Source organism: Chelmon rostratus, chromosome 3 (genome assembly GCF_017976325.1).
Source record: "Chelmon rostratus isolate fCheRos1 chromosome 3, fCheRos1.pri, whole genome shotgun sequence".
NCBI classification, from domain to species: Eukaryota; Metazoa; Chordata; class Actinopteri; order Chaetodontiformes; family Chaetodontidae; genus Chelmon; species Chelmon rostratus.
Window position 1 is genome coordinate 4,885,167 of NC_055660.1, and position 22,599 is coordinate 4,907,765.

The 22,599-nt window shown below is 40.5% G+C and overlaps 2 protein-coding genes across 2 annotated transcripts; one reads left to right on the top strand and one right to left on the bottom strand.

Moving 5' to 3' along the window:
- Window positions 1-1,668: 1,668 nt before the first annotated feature.
- On the bottom strand, window positions 1,669-13,694 carry tapt1b (transmembrane anterior posterior transformation 1b). Its single transcript, XM_041933111.1, has 14 exons — window positions 13,511-13,694; window positions 11,503-11,633; window positions 11,281-11,399; window positions 10,247-10,409; window positions 9,996-10,131; window positions 9,229-9,326; window positions 9,074-9,143; window positions 8,811-8,891; window positions 8,616-8,725; window positions 6,913-6,972; window positions 6,242-6,310; window positions 6,070-6,146; window positions 5,799-5,971; window positions 1,669-4,825 (listed from the first exon to the last, which is right to left on the bottom strand). Exons 1-14 carry the CDS (start codon window positions 13,686-13,688, stop codon window positions 4,575-4,577), a joined length of 1,716 nt encoding a protein of 571 aa, XP_041789045.1. The 5' UTR covers window positions 13,689-13,694; the 3' UTR covers window positions 1,669-4,574.
- A 6,811-nt stretch (window positions 13,695-20,505) lies between these two features.
- clrn2 (clarin 2) lies at window positions 20,506-22,227 on the top strand. Its single transcript, XM_041934427.1, has 3 exons — window positions 20,506-20,758; window positions 21,525-21,704; window positions 21,959-22,227. Exons 1-3 carry the CDS (start codon window positions 20,506-20,508, stop codon window positions 22,225-22,227), a joined length of 702 nt encoding a protein of 233 aa, XP_041790361.1.
- The last annotated feature ends 372 nt before the right edge of the window (window positions 22,228-22,599 follow it).

A 22,599-nucleotide genomic window follows, 5' to 3' on the forward strand; every position in this document is an offset into this window, starting at 1 on the left:
GCGCGCGACACGGAGCGGCCCAATCACCTGTCCAGGTCCGCTCTCTGTACTTTGGTTGAAAATTTTAGGTGCTTCTACAGAGTATTTCCACTTATAAATCTAGTCCACTACAACTGAGAGAGAACTACTGTACTTTTTACTCCATACTAAATATTTGTAGTGTAATTATCAGCATATAATAGCGTATAAAACATATGAACAGCTAATAAAGCATGATGGTTTGTTCTAAATTAAACTATCCATCACTAGTACGTAGTACAGCTGAAACGATTAATGCTCAATGAACCAATAAGTCTTTCATGTTAACACCTGGCCAACAATAACCTAGTGATATAAAATATAATAGTTTAACACTCGCACAGGCCTTTTTTCTGCATTGACTACTTTTACTTTCAAAACTTTAAGTACGTTTTCGTAATATTTGTACCTCATTTGTAACTTTTACCTAACGATCCTTCAGTGTGAGTGGTCCCCCTCTCTGACAGGTCGAATCCTGTGGTTAGCATTGTTGGAAGGTTATTTAAGTACTATACTTCAGGTTGATTGATTTGTATTAAGGTATTTCTACCTTAAGGCTATTAAGGTACTTCTACTTTACTTGAGCATTTCTATTTGATGCTTCTTTGTACTTTTACTCCTCTACTATTTGTTCGAAAGCTTTTGAGTCAGTTTTTGTTGATACATATACAAATCAATCAACTTATATATTGCAATGCATTGTTATAGATTAACATAACCAACAGTTAATGAATCAGTAATAATAATAATTACAAAGTAAATAGCAAAACTGACAGGGGCAATCAATTCTGCATAACTACTCTCACTTTTGATACTTTATGTAAATTTTGCTGATAACACTTTTATATTTTTTTGAGGCAAGCTTTTGAATGCAGGACTTTTTCGTGTAATATAGTATTTTGGCATTACTCCCTGAAGGTTATAAACAATCAATCTTACTTTTACTCCTACTCACCTGAGCAGTAGAGGTCAGATACTGTTATGGTGTCTGATTACGACAGAACTGAACTACACCATCTGAGTGGGTCTGCATGAACGTGAGGAAGGTCACTGACTCTGCTCTGAGGCTGCAGAGCATCTGATCAGCCTCAGGCCTTCAGCTCCGAGGCTGATCAGATAGGTGGTCAAGGCTGGTGACATTTGGGCAAGCACACAAGAACTGAGTTAAAAAAAAAGGGAAAACCCAAAGTTCAGTTACAGATAAGTTGTGCAAGTCTCAGAAAACAGCTTTGAAGTCAGCGCACTCTTTCATCCTCTCTCACATGGCTCACTTTACACCACACATGACACTGCAGGGGTTAAACGTAAATGTGAAGTATGTATGTTGATGCGATTAGGAAAACACAAGTCATGCATCCAGAAGCACATAATTCATCAGAGTTGGACCCTGAAAAAAAAGCCCCCCCTGTGTGTGAATGTGTGTGATGACAGACTCCCCCTCCAAATTGCCCATTCAAGGGGAACAGTGCACTGCAGTGTTTGCCCTGTGAACAGAGCCTGCAGTGACTCCTTTCAGTGAAACACTCGCCACTGTTCCCGTGCTCACACACACACACACACACACACACACACACACACACACACACAGACAAACACACACTAGGTTAGAGAGTCACATCACACCAGAAAGGGTTATAAAAAAAAATCTTGATTTATTCTCCTTCTACCATGTAGGAGATGTCTTACATAGAAGGGTCGTACATGAAAAATTAAAACAATGAAATATCTGATTCATACATATAGTATGTCTTTTGGTAATGAGATCCATCCATGCACTGCAAATTATCTCTCTCTCTCTCACACACACACTCACACAGTCATGATGCATTCACACTCTTAATCCTCCCTTCACAAGACTGCAGTTGTTTGTTACTGTACTGACAGCCCCCCTTATAGTAAGTTGGACTTAACCCCTGTTTGTGCCACTCATCTATTTCCATTACATTTGAGTCACAGCTAAGATGAGCATCTTTTTTCAGAACAGTAAATACCTGACCATCTTTGAAAAACCCAGACAGTCCTTTACTTGAAAAGAGACGTTCAAGACATTGTTAATGAAGTGAGTACGAGTGATGGACACTGTGCAGGATTCTTAGTTTCCCGGTGAAGTGAGTTTTTGATCCTACACACCTGTCACTGTTCTCTAAATCTAAACTCTAAATCATGTAGCTGGAAATTCTCCTTGTTCTGCATGACACAGGAAAAATATGAGCATGTTATTTTGTTTAAATACTTACAATAAACATTAACATAGGCAAATACTGTATAATAGATTCTGCATAATGTCTAATAAGACTAAAAAATATTGTTCACAAAGTATAAATTGCACAAGGAGATTTGCTTTTTATGGCTTGCAACTTTACTGGGATTAAGAAAATAGATCTTTCTTTGATGATTCTGGAAATCTTTTCAGAACAACAACAAGTGTTGATCATCAGGTCTTTCTTATTCAAAGAAACAAATGTTAAACGCTCTGGCTCCAATGTAATGAAACAGGGTACTGGCATGAGAGGCACAACGTGGGGCGTGGCTGGACCCAGCTTTAGGCCAGGACGTACAACTCCTGGCACTTCAGACCTCAGTTATATGATCCACTTAGCTTGTCAAACAGAGCTTTCTCAGCATCTCAAGACACAAGCATTTGGAAAGAGCTTCTTGGAATAATCAAAGCCAGCAGACAATCACACCAAACGATGCCAGGAACCTTTAGGGGTCAAACCTCTGTGGAGAATGAAAATAGCTGGATTCACTGCTGATCACAGTGCTGATATGATCCTCCTTTCTGATTCTTGTCATTTAGAGGTTCGCCCTCACAGCTGTGCCTCAGCCTTAAGGTATCCATGAACATTTTACCTGCATACATGTAGTCTCAATTATTTTTTCGCACTACTGCCAAAATAATGGTAAAGAATAAGAAAACACGTTAAGTCGATGCCAGTGTCACACACCATGAATTTCAAATGAGACCTAGAACAGAGTAGTGTAACACCAAGACATGATCATCTGTAGGCTACATGCTTGAATGATGACGGTACACATGAAGCATACTGGAAAAAGAAAAATCACCTAAAAATGAAATATCTTCCAAACTTGTCTGGCTCGGAGCCCACGTCAAAATAAATACTTGTGCCTTTACAAACAGGCAGCATCTTATCTCAGTGCTTCAAATGAACAATATCAACACAAATTGCACGATACTTAAACCTTAAAACTTTTATCTGCGCCTAAAAGGTAAAGTTACCGCTGTGACTGAGCCATGAGGGTGTCGGCTCATGTAGCACTGTACTTAGTGTCACTGCTGCCATGTCTAACAGCTATGAACATCTGGGCTCATCACAGTAACTAAATTTAAACAAGATTTTTAAATGTGTGTTGTAGAGCGACTCTGACCCCATTTACACCTGGTATTAAAATGCCATCTGTTTCCACACACATTATACGATAAACAGATATTAATGCGAGGTGTGCATGCCTTGTGACCGGATCTGCCTGACCGCATCTGGAAGTAGTCTGGCTCGGCATCCGTTCGCGACATAATGTTGATGCTGATATTTGTTTTTAGCTGACATAAAATACAGACTGCTCCAATTTACACTGTGAGCATAAGAGAAGTTATTTTATATACAAAGAAAGGAATAATGTATTACATTTGCTGAATTCAAGAGGAGAGAAATAATTCAGAATTAGTTGTAGACGGCGTTTCAAGAAGTTTATTAAGTTTCTTCTAACTCAACAAACCACAAAACTGTTTTTTTAGGGGAGTTTTTTAAGGTTTTGGAGGACAGAGATCTGATCTTAATGAGGATAACGAGAACCCATTGAAAATACCAGGTATAAATGCAAAGGCAAGATCAGATCATTTGTTATCCAGATATAGTGTCCGAATACAGATCCCAGTTTAATACCAGGTGTAAATGGGGTCTTTGAGATTTCTACAATGTGTTAATGTGATTGTGAGTTTTAGTCCTGCAGTTGAACACAGCCGATTTTAGAAAAAAGATCCGAGCTTCTTCATAAAAACTTCATTTCAAATATTAGAATTTTCCAGCTTTTGAAATTAAAAAAATGTACAAAAAATCGACGAGTTCTGTTCTTTCTAAAAACACCTCTGCGCTGTACATGTGATTGTGCTTTTGAACACATACTCGCACAGTCCAACTGTGATAAACCTGTGATCAATCGGCAACCCGCGTTGTACAATGTCACATATGTAGATTTTGTTCCTCTCTTCGTGCTCCAGCTGCACATTTCAGCCTTTTCCCCCCCCATCGTAGTTATCAGCGAGCGTGTCTGCAGGTTGCTTTGACAACCAAGACCCATCCTCAAGAGTCTACCTGGTTCACAGGGCACCGACTGGACCAGATGGAAACATCTGAAGCGTCCTCTGATGCTTATAGTAACAGCTTTATGCCTTGGCTGGTTTTGTCAGTAATAAATAAATAAATACTCCAGGGGTCAGGTGCATAAAACATGTCCGGTCTGAGCATGCTCCATGACCCGTGTCTGATCCCTGAACCTTGCTGTTTTGCCAGGACACTGGTAGTTTTATATGGCATTCAGTCTATTCGGTTGCCACAGATGGTGAAGCGGTCTATTTCCAGCAAATCTTTCTTGGGCGCTCTGTGTTCAAGTCCGTCCCCTTCCAGTCCCGTGTCGACGTTGATGATTTTGTCGTCGTCCTCGTCTGGCGTGGTCAGGAATGTGTCCGAGTCGCTCTTGGGGAGTGTGGGGGCAGAGCGCTCTGCCATGTTTGTGGCCTGAGGATTGTCTGATGCCAGTGATATTCCTCCTTTGTCTGTTGTGGGTTCTATTTAAAAGAAAATAGTAGAGTTTATGATAAGCGGCAGAATAGCATGCATACACAGAACATCTAAACTAAACACTTTGACACGCTTTGTCAAAGCTCTCATGACAGGCCTCATGTGTAGTATTTCTGTATGAAAGTAGGGTAATTTTAGCAGCTCTGTCCTGCTAATTCTGGGAGGTTTACACTCCAGCAACACCAGCCAATGTTTCCTGAGATACTAGTAGTATAGTAGAATACTAGGATTAACTAGATCTACGCTAAAATACTGTACAAGAACAATGCTGTTCCTTTATTCACATGGATCATCTACTTTTTCCTGGCACATGCAGCTTAACCCTCAATCTTTCAGCACAATCTCATGTATGTGGCCATCAAGTGCTTGTTTAAGAGGTTTCTCGGTTTAAAATTAGTCAGCTGGACATATCAGAAAGTCATTCGGAACCAGTGTTTTCAACAAAGACATGGAGCTAAAGTTAGCTTCATCAGCTAGTAACAGTTGGCATTTCAAAAGCTGCTGTTGTGAGAAGTCTGCTTTTGCATTGTTTCAAAACTACCCATAGGTCTGAGTGGTAGATCTGCCGCCGTCATCACTGAAAACTGCATATGTACCGTTCAAGAACAGAACGTTTTAAAGGCAAAGCAACAGTAACTAAGCAGGGCAGAGCTTATATGTGCTCTATTAAGTAATATAGGAGTGGGATGCTGCAGGAATTATGTATTTTTGTTGGCATTGCACTGGTTCCCTCGACAAAGGTGATGGAATTTTTCTATTGGATTTTTTATTATTGCAGAAAATAAACTCGTAGTTTAGGATACTTACACGTCATTGAACAAGAGTTAACGTTTAAACCTATTCAAAAAAAGCATCAACTTTGAGACGAGGGAACCGGAATGCAACAACACTAACTAAATTCAGGATTTTAGGACTGATTCCTGCAGCACTCCATTGAGACATGGATAAAATGAAAGCTACCTTGCTGTGGTGTGGTGTAAACGTGTTTGGTGCGGTGAGCTCTGGAGTTTACGCGGCTGGAGACGGCGGAGGGTGGAGGGTCGAAGAGCTTCTCTTCCATGTTGGCCTCTTTGACGAACACACAAGACGTCCCCAGCAGAACTATGCTGTTGAGCACCTTCAGAGTGATCATCCTGTCGACACAGAAAACATTAACACACACGTTAAAGACGACATACAACTGTTTAGAAATGCAGAAGTAATAACACTGTAAATGTGTGTTGACATTTACCCCAGATAAAACAGCAGAACACACATGAAGGAGAGCGAACCCTGGATCTTCACTGAGCTGGTCACTACTCTGATCAACTGAAAAAAAAAAAACACACAAGAACATAATTAGATGTAAAGCGTACAAACAGTCAACATTAGAACATACATGATATCAATAAAGAGCGACTGACCAGCAGAGCTAAAGGAAGAGGGATGAAGCCCATTCTTCTGGATACTGAGTCACTGTAGTCTGTGTAAGCCTGGAGACACATTTCAAACACTCTGTCACGATGCATCAACAACCAGCATTATTCCTCTTCCCCAACCCATGCATTCATCATCACATTATAACATTCAATCAAATCACTACATGTCACATCAGTAAAGACAGACATTTCCTCTGTGTTGCAGCCATTAGTCTGTTTTGCATTCACTCTTTAACAAGAAATAAACAGGTATTTGTGATTAGCAATGGGACAGATGCTTTGCTAGAAAAACACACTCATATTGAGAGACAATACAAAGCTGTCCTTCTGTTTTATACCATGGTGATTATATCTTAAGTCTCTCTGCTTACATTTGACCATCGTGGGTACCTGCAGCAGGATTTTTGCTATAATGTGAAAAAGTGCTCTGATATGTGGAGGAGTAGCTCCAGAGCGGGATTATGCAAGAATGATGATATACAATATTTCAGACCTACATTAAAAAAAAATTATGACTAAATACAGTGTATGACCATGCACCATGGGCACAGTTCTGAGAATCTCTGGTCTAGCTGATTTATATTCTTGTTCAGTCTTTAAAATTTGCTCAGCAGTTTGGTGGAGACGCAGCTGATATCCGAACTTATTTTACTCACATTTTTCTGTCGACTGCTGACAAGGTCAAATGCAAGGCTGGCTCTGTATTCCCCGTATACCTGGAAAGTCAACCAACATATAAACACCAAAATATCAAATAAATATAGTTACTGACGTAGATGAAATGAGCAGAGGGTATCTGTGTTATACTAACGATGTCTGTTGGAGCCACATAATTAGCTTATGTGTTGCCATTTGCTGTTGTGTGTAAAGTGAAAGATGAGGAGCACATTAAAGTGCATGTACTGGATGAGCGTGGATACAGAAGAGCCTGAACGCCAGCTATGTGTGAGTGAGGTTTGTGTGATTAGGTTTGACAGTTTGGAGATAAAGGGGTTAATCCCTTCCTGTGGAGCTGGTTTCCCTTACATAACCAAAGTTACGGCTCCTTGAGGGAAACGGAAGAGGAAGAGAACACAAGAGGGAAGCAGGTGGGCAGCTAACAAAGTGACTGACAGTTCCCCTCTGATACTACAGTGGATCTGTTGTGTGAGTCTGAGACAATGAGAAAAAGAGAAGGAACCAACAAACTCTGCAGTAGGACGGAACAGAGAAAGAAATGAGCGATCAAATCTGTTGGGCTTCAAGATTCATTCACCTCTGAAAAAGACGATAATCTTAACTCAAGGTCCTCAAAACTGCATCTCACAGTCTGTCATCAGTGGATGGAGTTTGTTCAGTGTCAAGCAATCGCATCCAAAACTGATCAGTGTCATTACTAGAAATCACTACTTGCTATTAAGCCACAGTTTGTGATATAAACAGCACTCCTGAGTCAAATCTGAACACACAGAAATGATACAGAGATTTTTACATTTGTCCATTGCAGAACTTGCCCGAGAATGATCACGTTTTTTAATTTTCTTCAGTATCAAAGTAATCCAGTGATGGCTGTCCGTACATCCGTGATAACTCTGCGAAGAGGAACCACTAACAGCTAATTCAGCAAACTTTTAATGATGCCAGTTTGCCAAAGGGTAAACAAATATTACAGGCTTAAAAAAAAAGGCTCAAGTTGCAGCTCACAGCTGATTCACAGAATCTAAGGCGACATTGTACTTCCAAAGCATTATGGGAACCCTAGTCCCAAAACATCATTATTCCCAAAGCAGAAATAAGACAAAGAGTAAGAACGAGAGTGACAAAAATCCATGAATATAAACTTTGTGTTGAACAATCAATATATTTTTTGACAGTACTACGGTTTACCAAGTTCTGTCAACATGGTTTTTATATTCCTGGAGCACTGACACACTCCTCTATCAATTCATGTACAGATACTACTGCAAATAAGCAACACATACAAAAAGTCAACAATTTAAATCATAATTTTAAATAAAAACTGTTCTCAAACACGTACAACTTACAGGCAAACTGATGGCATTTCTGAATATCCCAACTTATATCTAAAATAATAATAAATGACATGTCTGGTTAATAAATGCAGTGATTATGTTGAAAGCCTGTAAATAAAAAAAGGAGCAAAAAAAGCCACCAACTGAGTGAACTCCTTCCACAGATGAGGTGATTTAAACACAGGAAAAGGCCGGTAAGAGGAGCTGGAATTTGGATTATTTTTTTCAAATTGAACCTACTCTTGTCTTTTACTTGCTTTAACATTGTTGCTCCACTCGTCGAGACACTGACTGCACCATAACCTAATGCATAAACTGTGCAAGCACCGTATGCAAAAAGGACTCACATCAGCACTGATGTCATTGAATTTGGTGATGAAGGCGTGCTTGACAACGTCCACGGCGACCTCTGAGGCTATCACCATGACTACATCCGGAAACAGCACCCACAAGTGGTCTAAAAGCACAAACAGCAAAATCTGATCAGTGTCAATATTCGGTACGAGTTCGACAAGTGAGCGACAGTTCACTGCGTTAGTTACCAGGGTTCCATGAGAACTGCTCCATGTTTCTGAGACAGACGATGAGCAGGAGGATGTAGTTGGTGAACCTCTCTTTTATATCTGTGGGACACAAAAAAAATCAATCCTGGATTAACCTACTTTGCACTCACTGCGGCTGAGCTCGATTCCATAAATTTACCTTGTGCTAAACCACCAAGTTCAAAGGCCGAGTTACAAAATGTCCACAGGCTGCTGCCGCTGTGGCACACGTTTGGTTGTTTTAGGTCTCATTCGCCACTTACCGCTGTTTGACATCTGGAAAAGGTTGTTCTTTTCAAACTTTTTGAACACGCTGCCTTTGATCTCCACAAACTGCAAACACAAAAAACAGCATGGCTGAACTCCTGCTGCGTGCACCTTCAGTTGAGTTAAATGCGTCTGTGTGCGTTACACTCACGTTGTTCGACATCATGATGGTGAGCAGGGACTTGTTGTGGGAGTTGAAGGCTACGTTCAGAGTGGTGGCCTGAACCATGATGAGGATGGCGTGGAGAACTAGATGCAAACATGCTGAGGAAAGAAATACACTGGTGGCTGAAGAATATCAGGCTGTGTGTTAACTCATATGTAACCCACTAATAAGCACATTCTGCCAGTCTGAAGTAAAGCGTGTAAGGCTGCAAACAAAAGTGATTTCAGTAATCATTTTGCAGATTATTTTCCATTAATTGACATCTCGTTTTTGTCTATAAAATGTTCAACAATAGTGAAAAGTTACATCTTAGTTTGCAATCACAGAAGAAAACAGAAAACACGCTGAATCCCAGACCGACAAACTCTGATGCATATTCTGGATTTCGTTTATCTTCCATCGCTCTGTCCACGACAACATACTGTACACACCTATAGATATTAGGGAAGATATAATCTTTAAAATGTATTCAATAACTGTGACTTCTTATTTCTATTTATATATTTGTCTAAATCCCTTCAATGTGTATTTTATTTCTGTTATTCTCTTCCCTTTTTTTACCTGCTCTGTTTCTTATAATGTTTAAAAATGAACAGATTATCAAAAAAGGTTGCCGATTAATTTCCTGCCGATGGATTAACTCTTCAGCCCTAAAGGTGTGTTTCTGTCCCAACCCTCTGATGTTTGTGTGCTGAAGCAACACTATAAACAGACTGGCGACAACCACCACTGGTCATTCTCAGTGAGGATACAGACGTAGAGCACAGCCATGAGGAAGTGAGGAATCACGCCGATGTGCGCTCTCTTCTTCTCCTTCGGTTCTGTGGCTGTCCAGTACAGAGCGTCCAGGATGTCCTGGCCAAATGATGAGAAGAGGCGGTCTGCCACCTGATAACAGGACAGGGGAAGGACGAGAGGGGGCACGAGAGCGAATGAGCAGGTGACTCACTGTACAGCGCAGTCACAGTAATAAACAGTGGGAGGAATCATCATCTCGGTGTACCTCTAACATGTTGTATATGATGTACAATTTGATGACAGACTGTCCCCTGATCAGGTGGTACATCATGGAGTAGTCCACGTAGCTCATCATAGAGTAACACAGCACCATAATGAAGCCTTTCAGCACGTCACACACCTGGGCTGGCTGGAGCAGGCGAGAGCCACTAAAAGTAAACAAATAAAGAATTACACACTGAAGAAATGTTCACATAAGAAAGTCACAAGAAGAGAAAGAACAGAGGAACAGAACAGGTTATTATTAGTCAGGCAGGGCTCTACTGCCCTCTACAGGTGCAGAACAGCGTTGCATCGATTGTTTCTGTTTACAAACGTGGATGTTGCATATGAAGGTATTTACCAAGTCTGTGTGTATTAGCCAGTTTTTACCCGGGCTGAAACTAATTATTATTTTCTTATATAACTTAATTTATCACATTTTTTAAATTCACTGATAAATTGTTTGTCTGTTAAATGTGAGAGAATAGTGTTACAATCTAAATTTCCCACAGCACAACTCTCCATCTTCAAATTGTTTGAAGAGTCCAAAATCCAAAGATACTCAATTTACAGTTTTAGCAAAATAGAGAATAGAGCAAATCCTCACATCTGAGAAGGGGAAAACTAGAGAATGTTAGACAGTATTGATTGATAGAAGACTTGAGCGACCTTGACTCAATCAATTATCAACATTGTTAATTGATTTTCTATTATAAAGAACAATTATATATCTGCATAATTGACTAATAATTTCAGCAGTACTTTGACAATATATCGAAACACATTGAGAGGGAGGGTTCACTTTTATGACGAGTCAATCAACAGAAAATTAATCTGCTGCCTTTATGATAACCTCTTAATCATTTAAGTAATATTTCAAACAAAAATTCCAAACATTTGATGGTTCTGGTTTCTCACATGTGAAATTATAGTAAACTATGTATTTTCATACCAGTGTTCAGACAAAACGAGCAATTTGAAGAAGTCCCTTTGGGCTCTAGAAACTGGTGGTGGCTGTTTTCTAAGCACATACATTACCTGAGGCCACAGCAAGGCAACGTGAGGAGGCGTAAAAGGGCCAGAATCACCCTGAGGGGCAGCAGGGTGAACACATACAGAAAGGCATCCAGACAGAGGAAGAAGCCGAATGTCATCAACTAAAGAGCGAGAACGAGAGAGAAAGACACACAGAGAGACAATATTTATTCAGTCTTCTGTGATTTCTGAATCATTTCTCGCAGTGTTTGTGTGTACGTTTACCTTCTCCAGCTCCTTGGGGATGCGGAGGCAGGTGTAGACCCTCTCTCTGCGCTCGGTGTATTTGGCCTCGTTGTGCTCCAGGAAGTAGCCTCTGGTGAGCTCAGTAGTAATAAATCGAACCAGAGACAGGTCTAGAGGCAGAAAATGACAGAGGATAAGCTTTAAACACAGACCGTACAGACTTTTGCCTAAACCAGCCGTCTCTCATTTCACATGAGCAAAATCAGTCTGCTTTCTTTTGAGGTCGAAATCCTCACTTTCCAATAAGGGCTCTCCCTTTTCCTGACACACACACACTTCCATCCCTGAGTGCTCTGAAGACTTCATTCACAGGTTAACAGCAGGTGCCTGCATTCACTGTAAACAAACAGGAGCTCTTAGTTAATAATAAACCATGTATTACGATAAGAAATGCCTTCACTGTATGGCTAAACATGTGGACATTTGATCATTACACCCATATGTGATTAAACCATTAATTTGCTGCTATAACAGCCTTCATTGTTCTGGAGAAGTTTTCCAAAGATTTCTGGGACTTGGCTGCAGGGATTCGCTCCCATTCAGTCCCAAGAGCGTTAGTGAGGTCAAGACCTGACTTTAGGTGATAAGGCCTGGCTCATGGTTTGGGTTGGCATTCATCCCAAAGGTGTTTGATGGAGTAGAGGTCAGGGCTCTGTGCAGGCAAGTCACCTTCTTCCATTTTGACGCTTTGTGCATTGCTGGGTTGAAATGGAAAAGGACCTTTCCCAAACTATTATCTAAACCAGGCATGTCCAAACTATTCCATAAAGGGCCGTGTGGCTGCAGGTTTTCGTTCCAACCAAGGAGGAGCGCACCAGGCCAACCAATCAACATCAAGGGATCCCTTAGTTATCAGCTGAAAAGTGAGATCAGCTGATTAAATGAGTCCAGCCTGGTGCGCTCCTCCTTGGTTGACATGAAAACCTGCAGCCACACGGCCCTTTATGGAATAGTTTGGACATGGCTGATCTAAACTATTACTGTATTCTGCAGCAGGAAGTTTTTCCATAAAGGTTTACTGCACCAATTCTATGCATCAAAGTAAATGTATTAGTCAACAGACTCAGCCTGTGAAAACAGCTGTATCACGATTTTTTTGGCTCTGAGTTGTGCTCCCTGGGTTATGGCAGGTAACTCATTGGACATTGGACATTTTTACGCGCGCATTATGTAATGCGACAGCGGAATTTCAAAGATGTGGGTGTTCACCTGGCATGAAGGGTCTATGGAAAGGCTTGACCTAGTTGCAAAGGGTAAAAAACAGCATGATCTGGAGCTTGAGTCAATAGTCAGAACATCTCAGATGAAAATATTAAAATCAATAATGGCTCAATGCCATTTAGCTGCTACGGTTTCAGGGCAGAACACCTGTGCTTTCCCTGATCTCTGTCACAACTCCCCCAACTTCATGCAAGTGCAACACTAAATAACTGGAGTGCCTTTTACTTGTAAGCAATAAGCCTAGCCCAAACCATGAAAAAAATAACCGATCAAAAAGTCCACTGAAGTAGGTGAACATGGTGTACCTCACTAAGCAGCACCTCTGAATGCGCCTGTGCAAAGAATTGGCACGTCTTGCTTTGACAGAGAAGCAAACCGGCCTGTTTACACTCCTGCATGATCACATGCAGCTGCGCTGTCTTGATGACAGTCGGGACTCCTAATACCAGCTATAATGAAAATGCACATATCATTAACAATCCACCCACAACAAACAGCAGCTGTGGTGATGCTAGCTAATTAACTAGCTACGTCCTGAGACCAAGTGCAAACTCGAGCAGCGCCCAAAGCTGCACACACCTAGCTGCTTGAAACTGCAGCTGCGTGCCGAAGCAACGTTGCTGTCACAGATAACCTCACACACATTGCGGTAAGGCAGCCACCTAACCAAGAACTGGTCTGTCCGTAAATGAAAAAACTCACTTCAGCAGCTAGCTAGCGCTGTCAAACCGGGGTCTGTGGCTGTGATACCGAAGCTAGCTCTCACCTGACAGGTTGCGTTTCTTGGCCTTGCTGCCGCCATTTTTGTTGTTGAGCCTCAACGCCTCCGTTAGTATGTCTTTCTCCTTGTTCTTCTCCGCCGTGGCAGCCTTCTTGTCCTTCTCGCTGTCCTCCTTCTCCTTCTCTTTCTCCTCTCCCAGACCTGACGAATGCGAGTCCGCCATCTTCGCCAAACGGTCTCATCTGCTGCCTGGGAGACTGACACCTGCGTCACATGATACGACGTCATCACGCACTGTAGTTTCACAGAGCCACCAGCAGATGTTGCCAAAGTGCGTCCATTCACGTCAATTCTGAATGACTGATAACAATAAATAAATAATAAAACAAAACAAAATAAGGTGCTACATAGAATTTCTATATAATTTTCATGTTTTTGAGATTACATTTTGAGATTATCCACACAATCTTTAAATTTTGCATGTTGAATTTGTCTAATAATGTAATGAATTTAATCATATGTTTTGGTGTGGGAAGATTACAGATAGATAGATAGATACTTTATTCATCTCCAAAGAGAAATTTGCAAAATTAATACAATACAATGGAATTCAGCGACAGTGTTTTTATTCCTTCGTTGTATGGCACAGCTTGAATTGTTCTTTCGATCTTTCTAAAACTTTAACTTCACAATTAGTCTTATAGAATACATTTTTTTAAATAACTTATTATTCCTTTCACTGTGTGGCTCTTAGTTTGTGGTAATATGTACCACTGAAGCACAATATAAATGAAAAGATTTAACAGTTTAAAAAGTTTAATACAGACGCCATGTAGCCTGCAAAGTGCTATGTGTGCACTGAAGTACAGTGTACACTGTGCATGATGTGCAGATGATGGAAGGAACAGGTTTGGTTAGTGTCTCACAGCTCATTTTTGCCCTCGGGCCCCAAAGCACACTGCTGGATTAACCTGCTTGGAGGTCCTGGGGCAAAAATGCACAGATTTCCCATCTTAACCTCTCTGTTACACCCCACTATGGTCATTGTGCACTGTAATAAATTTCTCTGTAAACTTACAGTAAATTACTGGTTAATAATTGCATTACTTTCACAGCAATTAGCTGTAAATATTTTCACAACAATTTACCGTAATTAATTCACAGTACTTTACTGTAATTATTCCACAGTAATTTACAATAAAACAGCAACACTTTACCGTAAATTCATGGTTGCCATGCCCAAGGAATTACTGTGATATAGCAGTAATTAGCTGTGGACTTACTGTAAATTAATGTTAAATAAGTACAATTAATTGCTGTGAAAATATTTACGTTAAATTACTGTAAAAGTAATGCAATTATTAACCAGTAATTTACTGTAAATTTACAATTTAACAGCGTAATATATTGTAAAATCAATTTCTTAATTGTAATTTTTCTGCACCCTCTCACTTTATGCTCAAAAAAGATGACAAAACAAAATAATGATTTTTTTTTTTCACTTTTTAATCAAGCTTGGGATAAGTGCAATATTACATTTAACAGAAAATTTTCCTGGGCAAACATGCTGCCAACATATTCAGAACAAGCATACAAGCACCTTTACAAAATGTATAAAATGTGCAACAGCAAAAGTGTGCAACAGTAAACCACTCACAGGAAATACAGATTTTTTTGGCTCTTACATAAAATCAAAATGGCTGCATGACAAAAGGGACACCCTTTACAAGCAGCTTTAAAAAATTAACGATTTAAAATGTGCAACAGCAAAACTGTACAACAGTATTTCAGGCATGTTTTAAAGGAACAGTTCAATATTTTTGGCAAACTGGCCCATTGCCATAACCCCTATAGTCATAGTCAGTAGGTCCATTATCTTTGTCAGTACAAGCTATTTTTTTTAGATAAGGACACTCACAAGTTTTTAAAAAAACAAAACAAAACATTCTACCTTCTACAACCATCTACATTGCCTGCCACTCGAAATCTTTCAGTGCAGTTCAATCCAGTTTGCGCATTAGAGTGCGTTGATCCCTCCACGCTTCCTTTCAATTTTTCAATATTTCAAATGCAAAGGCTGGTTTTCTATATAATAAATGATCTGGGGGGAGGGATATTTTTATCTGGTATCCGAGTCTTGGATAAGTCAAAGATTTGTAAAGAAACAAAAAACAAAAACTGATTTTGATGCCTAACTGTTCCATCAGTAGATGGCGCTATTTACGTTCTTTTGTGTGTGTGTGTGTGCATTACGATTTTCATTTTTAAACAAAAAAGGGTGTCAACTAAGGATCCAATACAAACAAGGACAACCGATGCAAATCAAACTATGAACTAGAGCATATGCAGCAGGTCAATGATTTAGCTACAATATGAACTTTTTATTCCATCATTTGATGGCTGTAAAAAAAATAAAATAAAGTTGTTAAGGCCTAAAAGACAAACACCCTGGTTACAAGCCGTTGATTAATCAAGAAATGCTTGGAAAAATGAATTTTAAAAAAGGACTGGTGTTATATTAGCCTACGTGCTGCTCTACTGAGAATTTCACATGCAAGATGAAAGAGAAACGTAAGCTAACGTTAGCGTGGGTGTTTTGCACCTTATCAAACAGCGACACAAAACGTCCCTTTAGCTCAGACAAATAGTTAAACAAACCAACTAACCGTGTTAATCCTCTGGACGATTGTCCCTCGCAGCCTTCGGTGAGGTGGGTGTCACTCGGTTTGACCGTGTAGAAATAAACGCGTCAGAGAATAAAGAGTAATTAATACGACTAACGTCACACTCGTTTAAAATGTCAATACAGTGAACGCAAAGGTGGAAAATGAGGCTAAATTACCTTCTCTTGTTCTCCGGGCGGGTGGTACCAAGTCCATGCACTGACAGTTAATAATATTTGAAAAAATCTGCGGCAGGTCCCACAATTCAGTGCGGTTCATGTAATTTGCTGTGTTTTTGCGTGGAGAGTCTTAATACAGTATTTTGCACTGAAATAACACAATAAAATGCTGTGAAATCCCAGTAATAATTAGAGATGCATGATAATTATCAGCCCGATAGTTATCGGGCAGATAACAGGAAGTTATGACGTCATTCCAATAAGTCCGATATGACGAACAGCCCCGATAACATATGTGTTTTTGTCAGCACGGCAGTGCCTCGCTCCCACTATGAGACCCGAATGGCCTGCAGTGAATGCTGCGTTCAAGTGACGTTAGCATAATCAGAAAAACTCTTTCTCACTGGGAAAAATCAAGAATACCCCCTCATGCCAGAAAACAACTCCTTAACTCGGTCATACTTTTGCTAGTTGCTGAGTTGAATTATCATTCGCAGTATTTCTTCACATGTTACACACAAAAAATAGAAACATGAACTTAAATAGGCCGAAAGAACGACTGGCAAACGAGGGAACGGGGGAATGTACGTTACACCTTGAATGCAGCATGCGGTACAGCGTGCTTATGAAAACAGAGTTCAGACTTCTTCAAAGTTTCCGAAGGAGACAGTTCGCTGGTTATTCGTAACAAATGTTCCAAGCGAGTTCCACTAGGAGTGAGAAATGGCACATGTTGGAAAAGAAGCACTTCATTTGTTACTTTGATTACATGGAGGCAGAGTTACAGAAACAGAAATTGAGCTGTTTGATCAAATGTAAAGAAGTTACAACGACTTCCTGTCAGTTTTCACTTCTGATAAACTGGAAATATTTCATGTTAAACCCTGTTACCGTGGTTACTCAGTGTGATCTGTGATGTCACAGTGTTGTCTGTGATGTCAGTGTGTGATGTCACAGTGTGATGTCACTGTGATTTCACAGTGCGATGTCAGTGTGTGATGTCAGTGTGTGATGTCAGTGTGATGTCACAGTGTGATGTCAGTGTGTGATGTCACCGTGTGATGTCACTGTGATTTCACAGTGCGATGTCAGTGTGTGATGTCAGTGTGTGATGTCACCGTGTGATGTCAGTGTGTGATGTCACCGTGTGATGTCAGTGTGATGTCACCGTGTGATGTCAGTGTGTGATGTCAGTGTGTGATGTCACCGTGTGATGTGTGATGTGATGTCATCATGTGATGTCACCGTGTGATGTCAGTGTGTGATGTCACCGTGTGATGTCAGTGTGTGATGTGATGTCAGTCTGTGATGTCACCGTGTGATGTCACTGTGTGATGTCAGTGTGATGTCAGTGTGAGATGTCAGTGTGTGATGTCACTGTGTGATGTGTGATGTGATGTCATCATGTGATGTCACCGCATGATGTCAGTGTGTGATGTCACCATGTGATGTCAGTGTGTGATGTGATGTCAGAGTGTGATGTCAGTGTGATGTTAGTGTGTCATGTCAGTGTGTCATGTCAGTGTGTGATCAGACCTGATCAGTCACCTGAAACATAACCACCGCTTTGACGGAGTTTGGAAAGCGTATGAGGACGCCCGGCCTGCTAAAGACGCTAACGTTAGCAAGGCAGCCGCAAAGAAGCCACCGGGACTTACGCGACGGAGAGGCTTTCGAAAAGTCCAAGAAATTTGCCAAAGATGACCCACGGGCTAAGGTTATTGAAGATTTAATCATGGACGTGATGGTGCTTGACTTACTATGGACTGCCCTTCTTCAGTTTGTTTACATACTAGTCTAAGTAAGGGATCATGTATCTTCCTTCAGGATGACATAGAAGCCCGACGCGATGCTTCTCCGTAGGAAACTGCTCACTATACGTTATCCCACTTAGGACACGGCTTACTACTAAAGCATTCAATAGTGTGACACAAAATACTGATTAAAACATATTTTATTGATTTAAAATGAGTCTACTCTTGCCTGTCACCGCTCTCACTGTGCAGTGGCTCTAAAAGTAAACAGGTACGTTGCCTAGCAACCGCCTCTCACTGTGCGCAGGCCGGCAGGCAGGAAAACTTATTTCTTTACAGCTATTCAGCGAAATCATGTAAAATATCCCAGACCTGAGAGAGACGTAGCTGGAGACAGAGCTTTGTTTACCACTATTTTTTCGGACTGATGGATAAAAGTCCTGCATCAGCTGATTTCTGCTTTCAGCGTCAGACATTAAAAAATCTGTCTCCAGTTTTGTCTCCACTCAGCAGTCTTTTAGCAGACCGATCGTCCATGCTGTGTTTCTCTTGGTGTTTTTTTCGTGTCTGTCGGCTTCAGTTTGGTCAATCTCTGCGTCCTCAAGTCTTTTGTGTCTTAATATCGCTCCTGCTGTCGGTCCAGCGTTGTTCTTTACTTTTCTCGTCTTTTTTGCTGGGGACATCATTCTCCAGCCAAGTGTTGGTCCTCTCCAAACAAATTAAAAATAATGTACGGAAAATGCTCCATATTTTGCCCCCAAATCAGTTGGCGATGTGTTATTGAGCTTGGTACATTAAGGGATTGCCCCTTTAGTCTGACTGTTAGGAACACCGCTGAATTTTCGCGATTGACCAATCAGAATTGAGTATTTAAGAGTGCTGTCTTCTAACTTCTGTCAGTACAATATGCACTGTGCATTACTTTTGTTGTCATTGAGGAATGCACTTTTTCAGTTTGTTTAAATAGAAATGTTGGAATCTAACTTGTGCCAGTGCATTAATTTTCTATGTATATTTATTTTTTGCAAACTTCTGGAATACACTTTTTCAGTTTGTAATCCTGATGCATGTATTTGCATCATTTCAAGGGGCCTTTGTTTTTTATATCAGTAAGTAATGCACCTTATTTAAATTGATGTGAGATATCAAATAGGTTTGTTTGATAGCTTTAAGAACATGTTTGAGAGGCTTACCAATAGTTTTTCATTGGAAAAATAAATATCTCTTCATTTAAAGAGTCAAAACTGATTTTGGTTTTGTTCGTGGTATTGATGTCATGTTAGGTATATGTGTGTGTTTTCGGTTATCGGTATCGGCCTTTAGGAGCTGAAAGTTATTGGTTATCGGTATTGGTTTTAAAAAACAGTTATCGTGCATCCCTATTAATAATTAAAACAACAAATAATACAGTAGTTTACTGTGATGGCACTGTTTTTATAGTAAACTTCTAAATTACAGTGTCATACTGTGAACATTACAGTTAAATCCTGTAAAGTGATAATACTGCAATTTAGAGTGAAATTTTACAGTTGACTATTGTGAAATCCTGGTAATTATTTACAGTGTGTTTTTCATTTTTTCATTCTGTTATATTTTTAATTGCTTTTACGAATATTTTTACTGCATGTTTATTTAATTTATTGTAGTTATCTTAATTTTATTCTTTCTAATCTTCTTATCTTACTATCTGTTCTTACTATCTGTATCTGGGGTTGCAATGAAAATTTCATTGACATGCTCAATGACAATAAAGACTCTTGAATCTTGAATCTTGAATTGTGCAACAAGTAAGCAGTAACTCAGGCTGTCTGAGGGGATGAGGCAATAAATAAAATAAAACGGGCACCAGCTGCATGCTGTGCTGCACCGGTCCTGGTGCTTTTATGGCGAAACACTTCTAAGTAGACTTTACTGTACAATGAAAAGTAGTGCATGCAAGAAAGGATGAGAGATGAAGGACTATAAAACTGTGGTAGCCTGAACCCATTGGTCCCTCTGCAGTTAATGCTCCCCTGACCTTTAAGGTCTGTGTTAAAGTGGGCCATAGCTGTCATTCTGACACCATTAACCAAGCTTACATGATTTCCTAAGGTCATCTATCATGATAAATTTCCAGCTCAAAGGCCAAGTCGCAAAAGGTTAATTCATTCCCTGAATAAAGAGGAGAGGGAGTGAGAGGGAGGACGCAGGAGCCAGGCGCACGGCGCACGGATAGAGTTTCTCCCGGTAAGAGATCCCTTTGACCGCCATAGATTCGGTTTCTCCTCCTGCGACTCGCTCATCAACACATGCAACATTTGCGAAGAGAAATTACTATTTTTCTCTTATCATGATTCACCTTTCTTTGTCAAACTGTAGAATAAACTCATGCTGATCGCCGAGTGCGCTTCGTGGTCGCTGCCCGGCGTCGCGTTACCTTCCTCGGGGCACCATGGGCTCGTAAGATGCCTTCGCTGTGGAAACGGATAACGTTCTCGGTGGCCTCGGTGCTCTGTGTGGGCTCGGTGGTCCTCCTGGTAGTGGCCCTGTCCACGGAGCGGTGGGTCACCGGACGGATCCTGTGTAAAACCGGGGCGGAGATAGTGAACGCGTCTCACCCGGAGCTGCATCAGTTCATCGGGGACATTTACTACGGTTTGTTCCAGGGAGGAAAGACCAAGAAGTGCGGGCTCGGCAAGAGGCGCTCCAAAATATACAGTAAGACTGAAAATAAATAAACGATTCTGAAATAAGAAGATAATACTGCAAAATGTACATTTATCTTTTCATTTACAGTCAAGATTAATTGAATGTAAAAAACAACAACAACATAGTTTACAGAACATATATGATACAGTGGAATTATTTGTCCAACCTTAAAGCTTCTTAAGGGAAGACTGTGAGTTAAGGGGTTTTTGCATTACAAATACACACCTGTTACTTGGAGTGGTTCATTAGATATTTTCTATTAATCATGATTATTGTATTTTTTTTTCATTGCTTGAGTTTTAAATACTTCTGGCAGTTGTTGCTTGATATAAATGACATGAAGACAATCATGCTGCAACACATATATAGATGCATTACTACAACTACTACTTGTACTGCAAACATACAGACATGCTAGTGAGTTATTTAGGTTACTGATTTATATCACAAATAGTTTTATATTATCAAATTAAGACTTTATGTCTAACCAACAGCTTATTACAATCATGTTAAGGCTTAAAAAAACTAAATAAATACATAAATAATTAACAAAAACTATAGTTTTATATTGCGCGCCATTACTCATCCTTGAATCTTAAGACATTATCTTACATGTTTTTCATCATAGTGCCACACAAGTGCAGGTGTTGTTGCAGCTGTTGTTCAGGTGGTGCATGACTCCTCCTAGTTTGATATTCAGGAAAAGAGAAACTGCATCCACATACACACACCCCAGCCAGTTGAATACATGTTTTTTCTCTGTTTCTTTGTCCAGTTTTCCCAAAGCTTGTGCGGACGTTGAACGGCGGCCTTCACATGATGGTGATCCTCTTCCTGTTGGTGGCCGTGGGCTTCGCGTTTGTCAGCCTGTCCTTCTGCATTTACAACGCACGCAAGGTCCCCTACCAGAGCATCAAAGGGCACAAGGGGCTCTACCTGTGGAACTTCATTGCTGGTGTGTGAAGCAACTCTTTCCCTCAAAATATCCATCAAAAGTTGATTTTTTTTTTTTTTTTTGCTTGCTTCACATTTCCACCCTCATGTCTCTTTATCAGTTTCTCTTTATTTTAATGTCACCTCCCAGTATTTCCCCTCACCCCTCTGTCACACACTTGAGTGTTTTTTCCTTTACTTCCCTTCCTCGTGACTCTGAGCCTTACTGTACCTCTCTAGTTTCCTCCCCTGACTCTTCTGCCCATCTGTCTCCAGCTCTTTTCGGCGCCCTGGCCGTGCTGTGTTTCCTGGCAGCCGTGAGGCACCACAGTCTGACCGAGAGGGTGGCCAACTATCGCGAGAACCTCTTTGTGCTCGTCGTCCTGGATGACAGCCTGGACTGGTCTTTCTGGCTGGGTGTTGGCAGTGTTGCGACTCACTTTGCCGTATGTGGAGTGGTTGCCATGAGCCGGATCAAGCTGCCCAAACCGGAGATCAAGAAACCTGAAGAACCCACAATCTCTTCTCTGGACCTGCTCTACTGAAGGACAAGATTGGTACATTTACATCATTGGTGGTTGGCTATACAGCAAACCACACTGACCGACAGCAGAGTAGAACCAACAGTGTGCCAGAGCCCCTTTCCTTTAGATCACTTATAGGCTCATTGCAGCCTCAGTTTATGGCTCATTTCCACATAAATGCTCACTTCCAAATCATTTTCCAGTGTTAATAAATGTTTATCTGTGACAATTATTTAAAGGATTCAAGTGTTGACTGGAAAGAAGTTTGCTTGTACTGTTGTATGAGAATAGAGCAACTTGACCTTTGCACTCTAGACATCCTGTGCTGTATATATTCTGTCTATAGCTGCAATATGTAAATACATTTTGTTCGTTATTTGTGTAGAATGTTGT

Bases quoted from the DNA above. Each gene is read 5' to 3' on its own strand.
- tapt1b (XM_041933111.1), bottom strand. From the start codon at position 13,688: ATGGCGGACTCGCATTCGTCAGGTCTGGGAGAGGAGAAAGAGAAGGAG. The intron at 6,311-6,912 runs GTGAGTAAAATA...ATGTGTCTCCAG, and splicing joins TCAGCAGTCGACAGAAAAAT to GCTTACACAGACTACAGTGA. The intron at 4,826-5,798 runs GTAGCTTTCATT...TCTTTTAAATAG, and splicing joins TTACACCACACCACAGCAAG to AACCCACAACAGACAAAGGA.
- clrn2 (XM_041934427.1), top strand. From the start codon at position 20,506: ATGCCTTCGCTGTGGAAACGGATAACGTTCTCGGTGGCCTCGGTGCTC. The intron at 20,759-21,524 runs GTAAGACTGAAA...TTCTTTGTCCAG, and splicing joins GAGGCGCTCCAAAATATACA to TTTTCCCAAAGCTTGTGCGG. The intron at 21,705-21,958 runs GTGTGTGAAGCA...ATCTGTCTCCAG, and splicing joins CCTGTGGAACTTCATTGCTG to CTCTTTTCGGCGCCCTGGCC.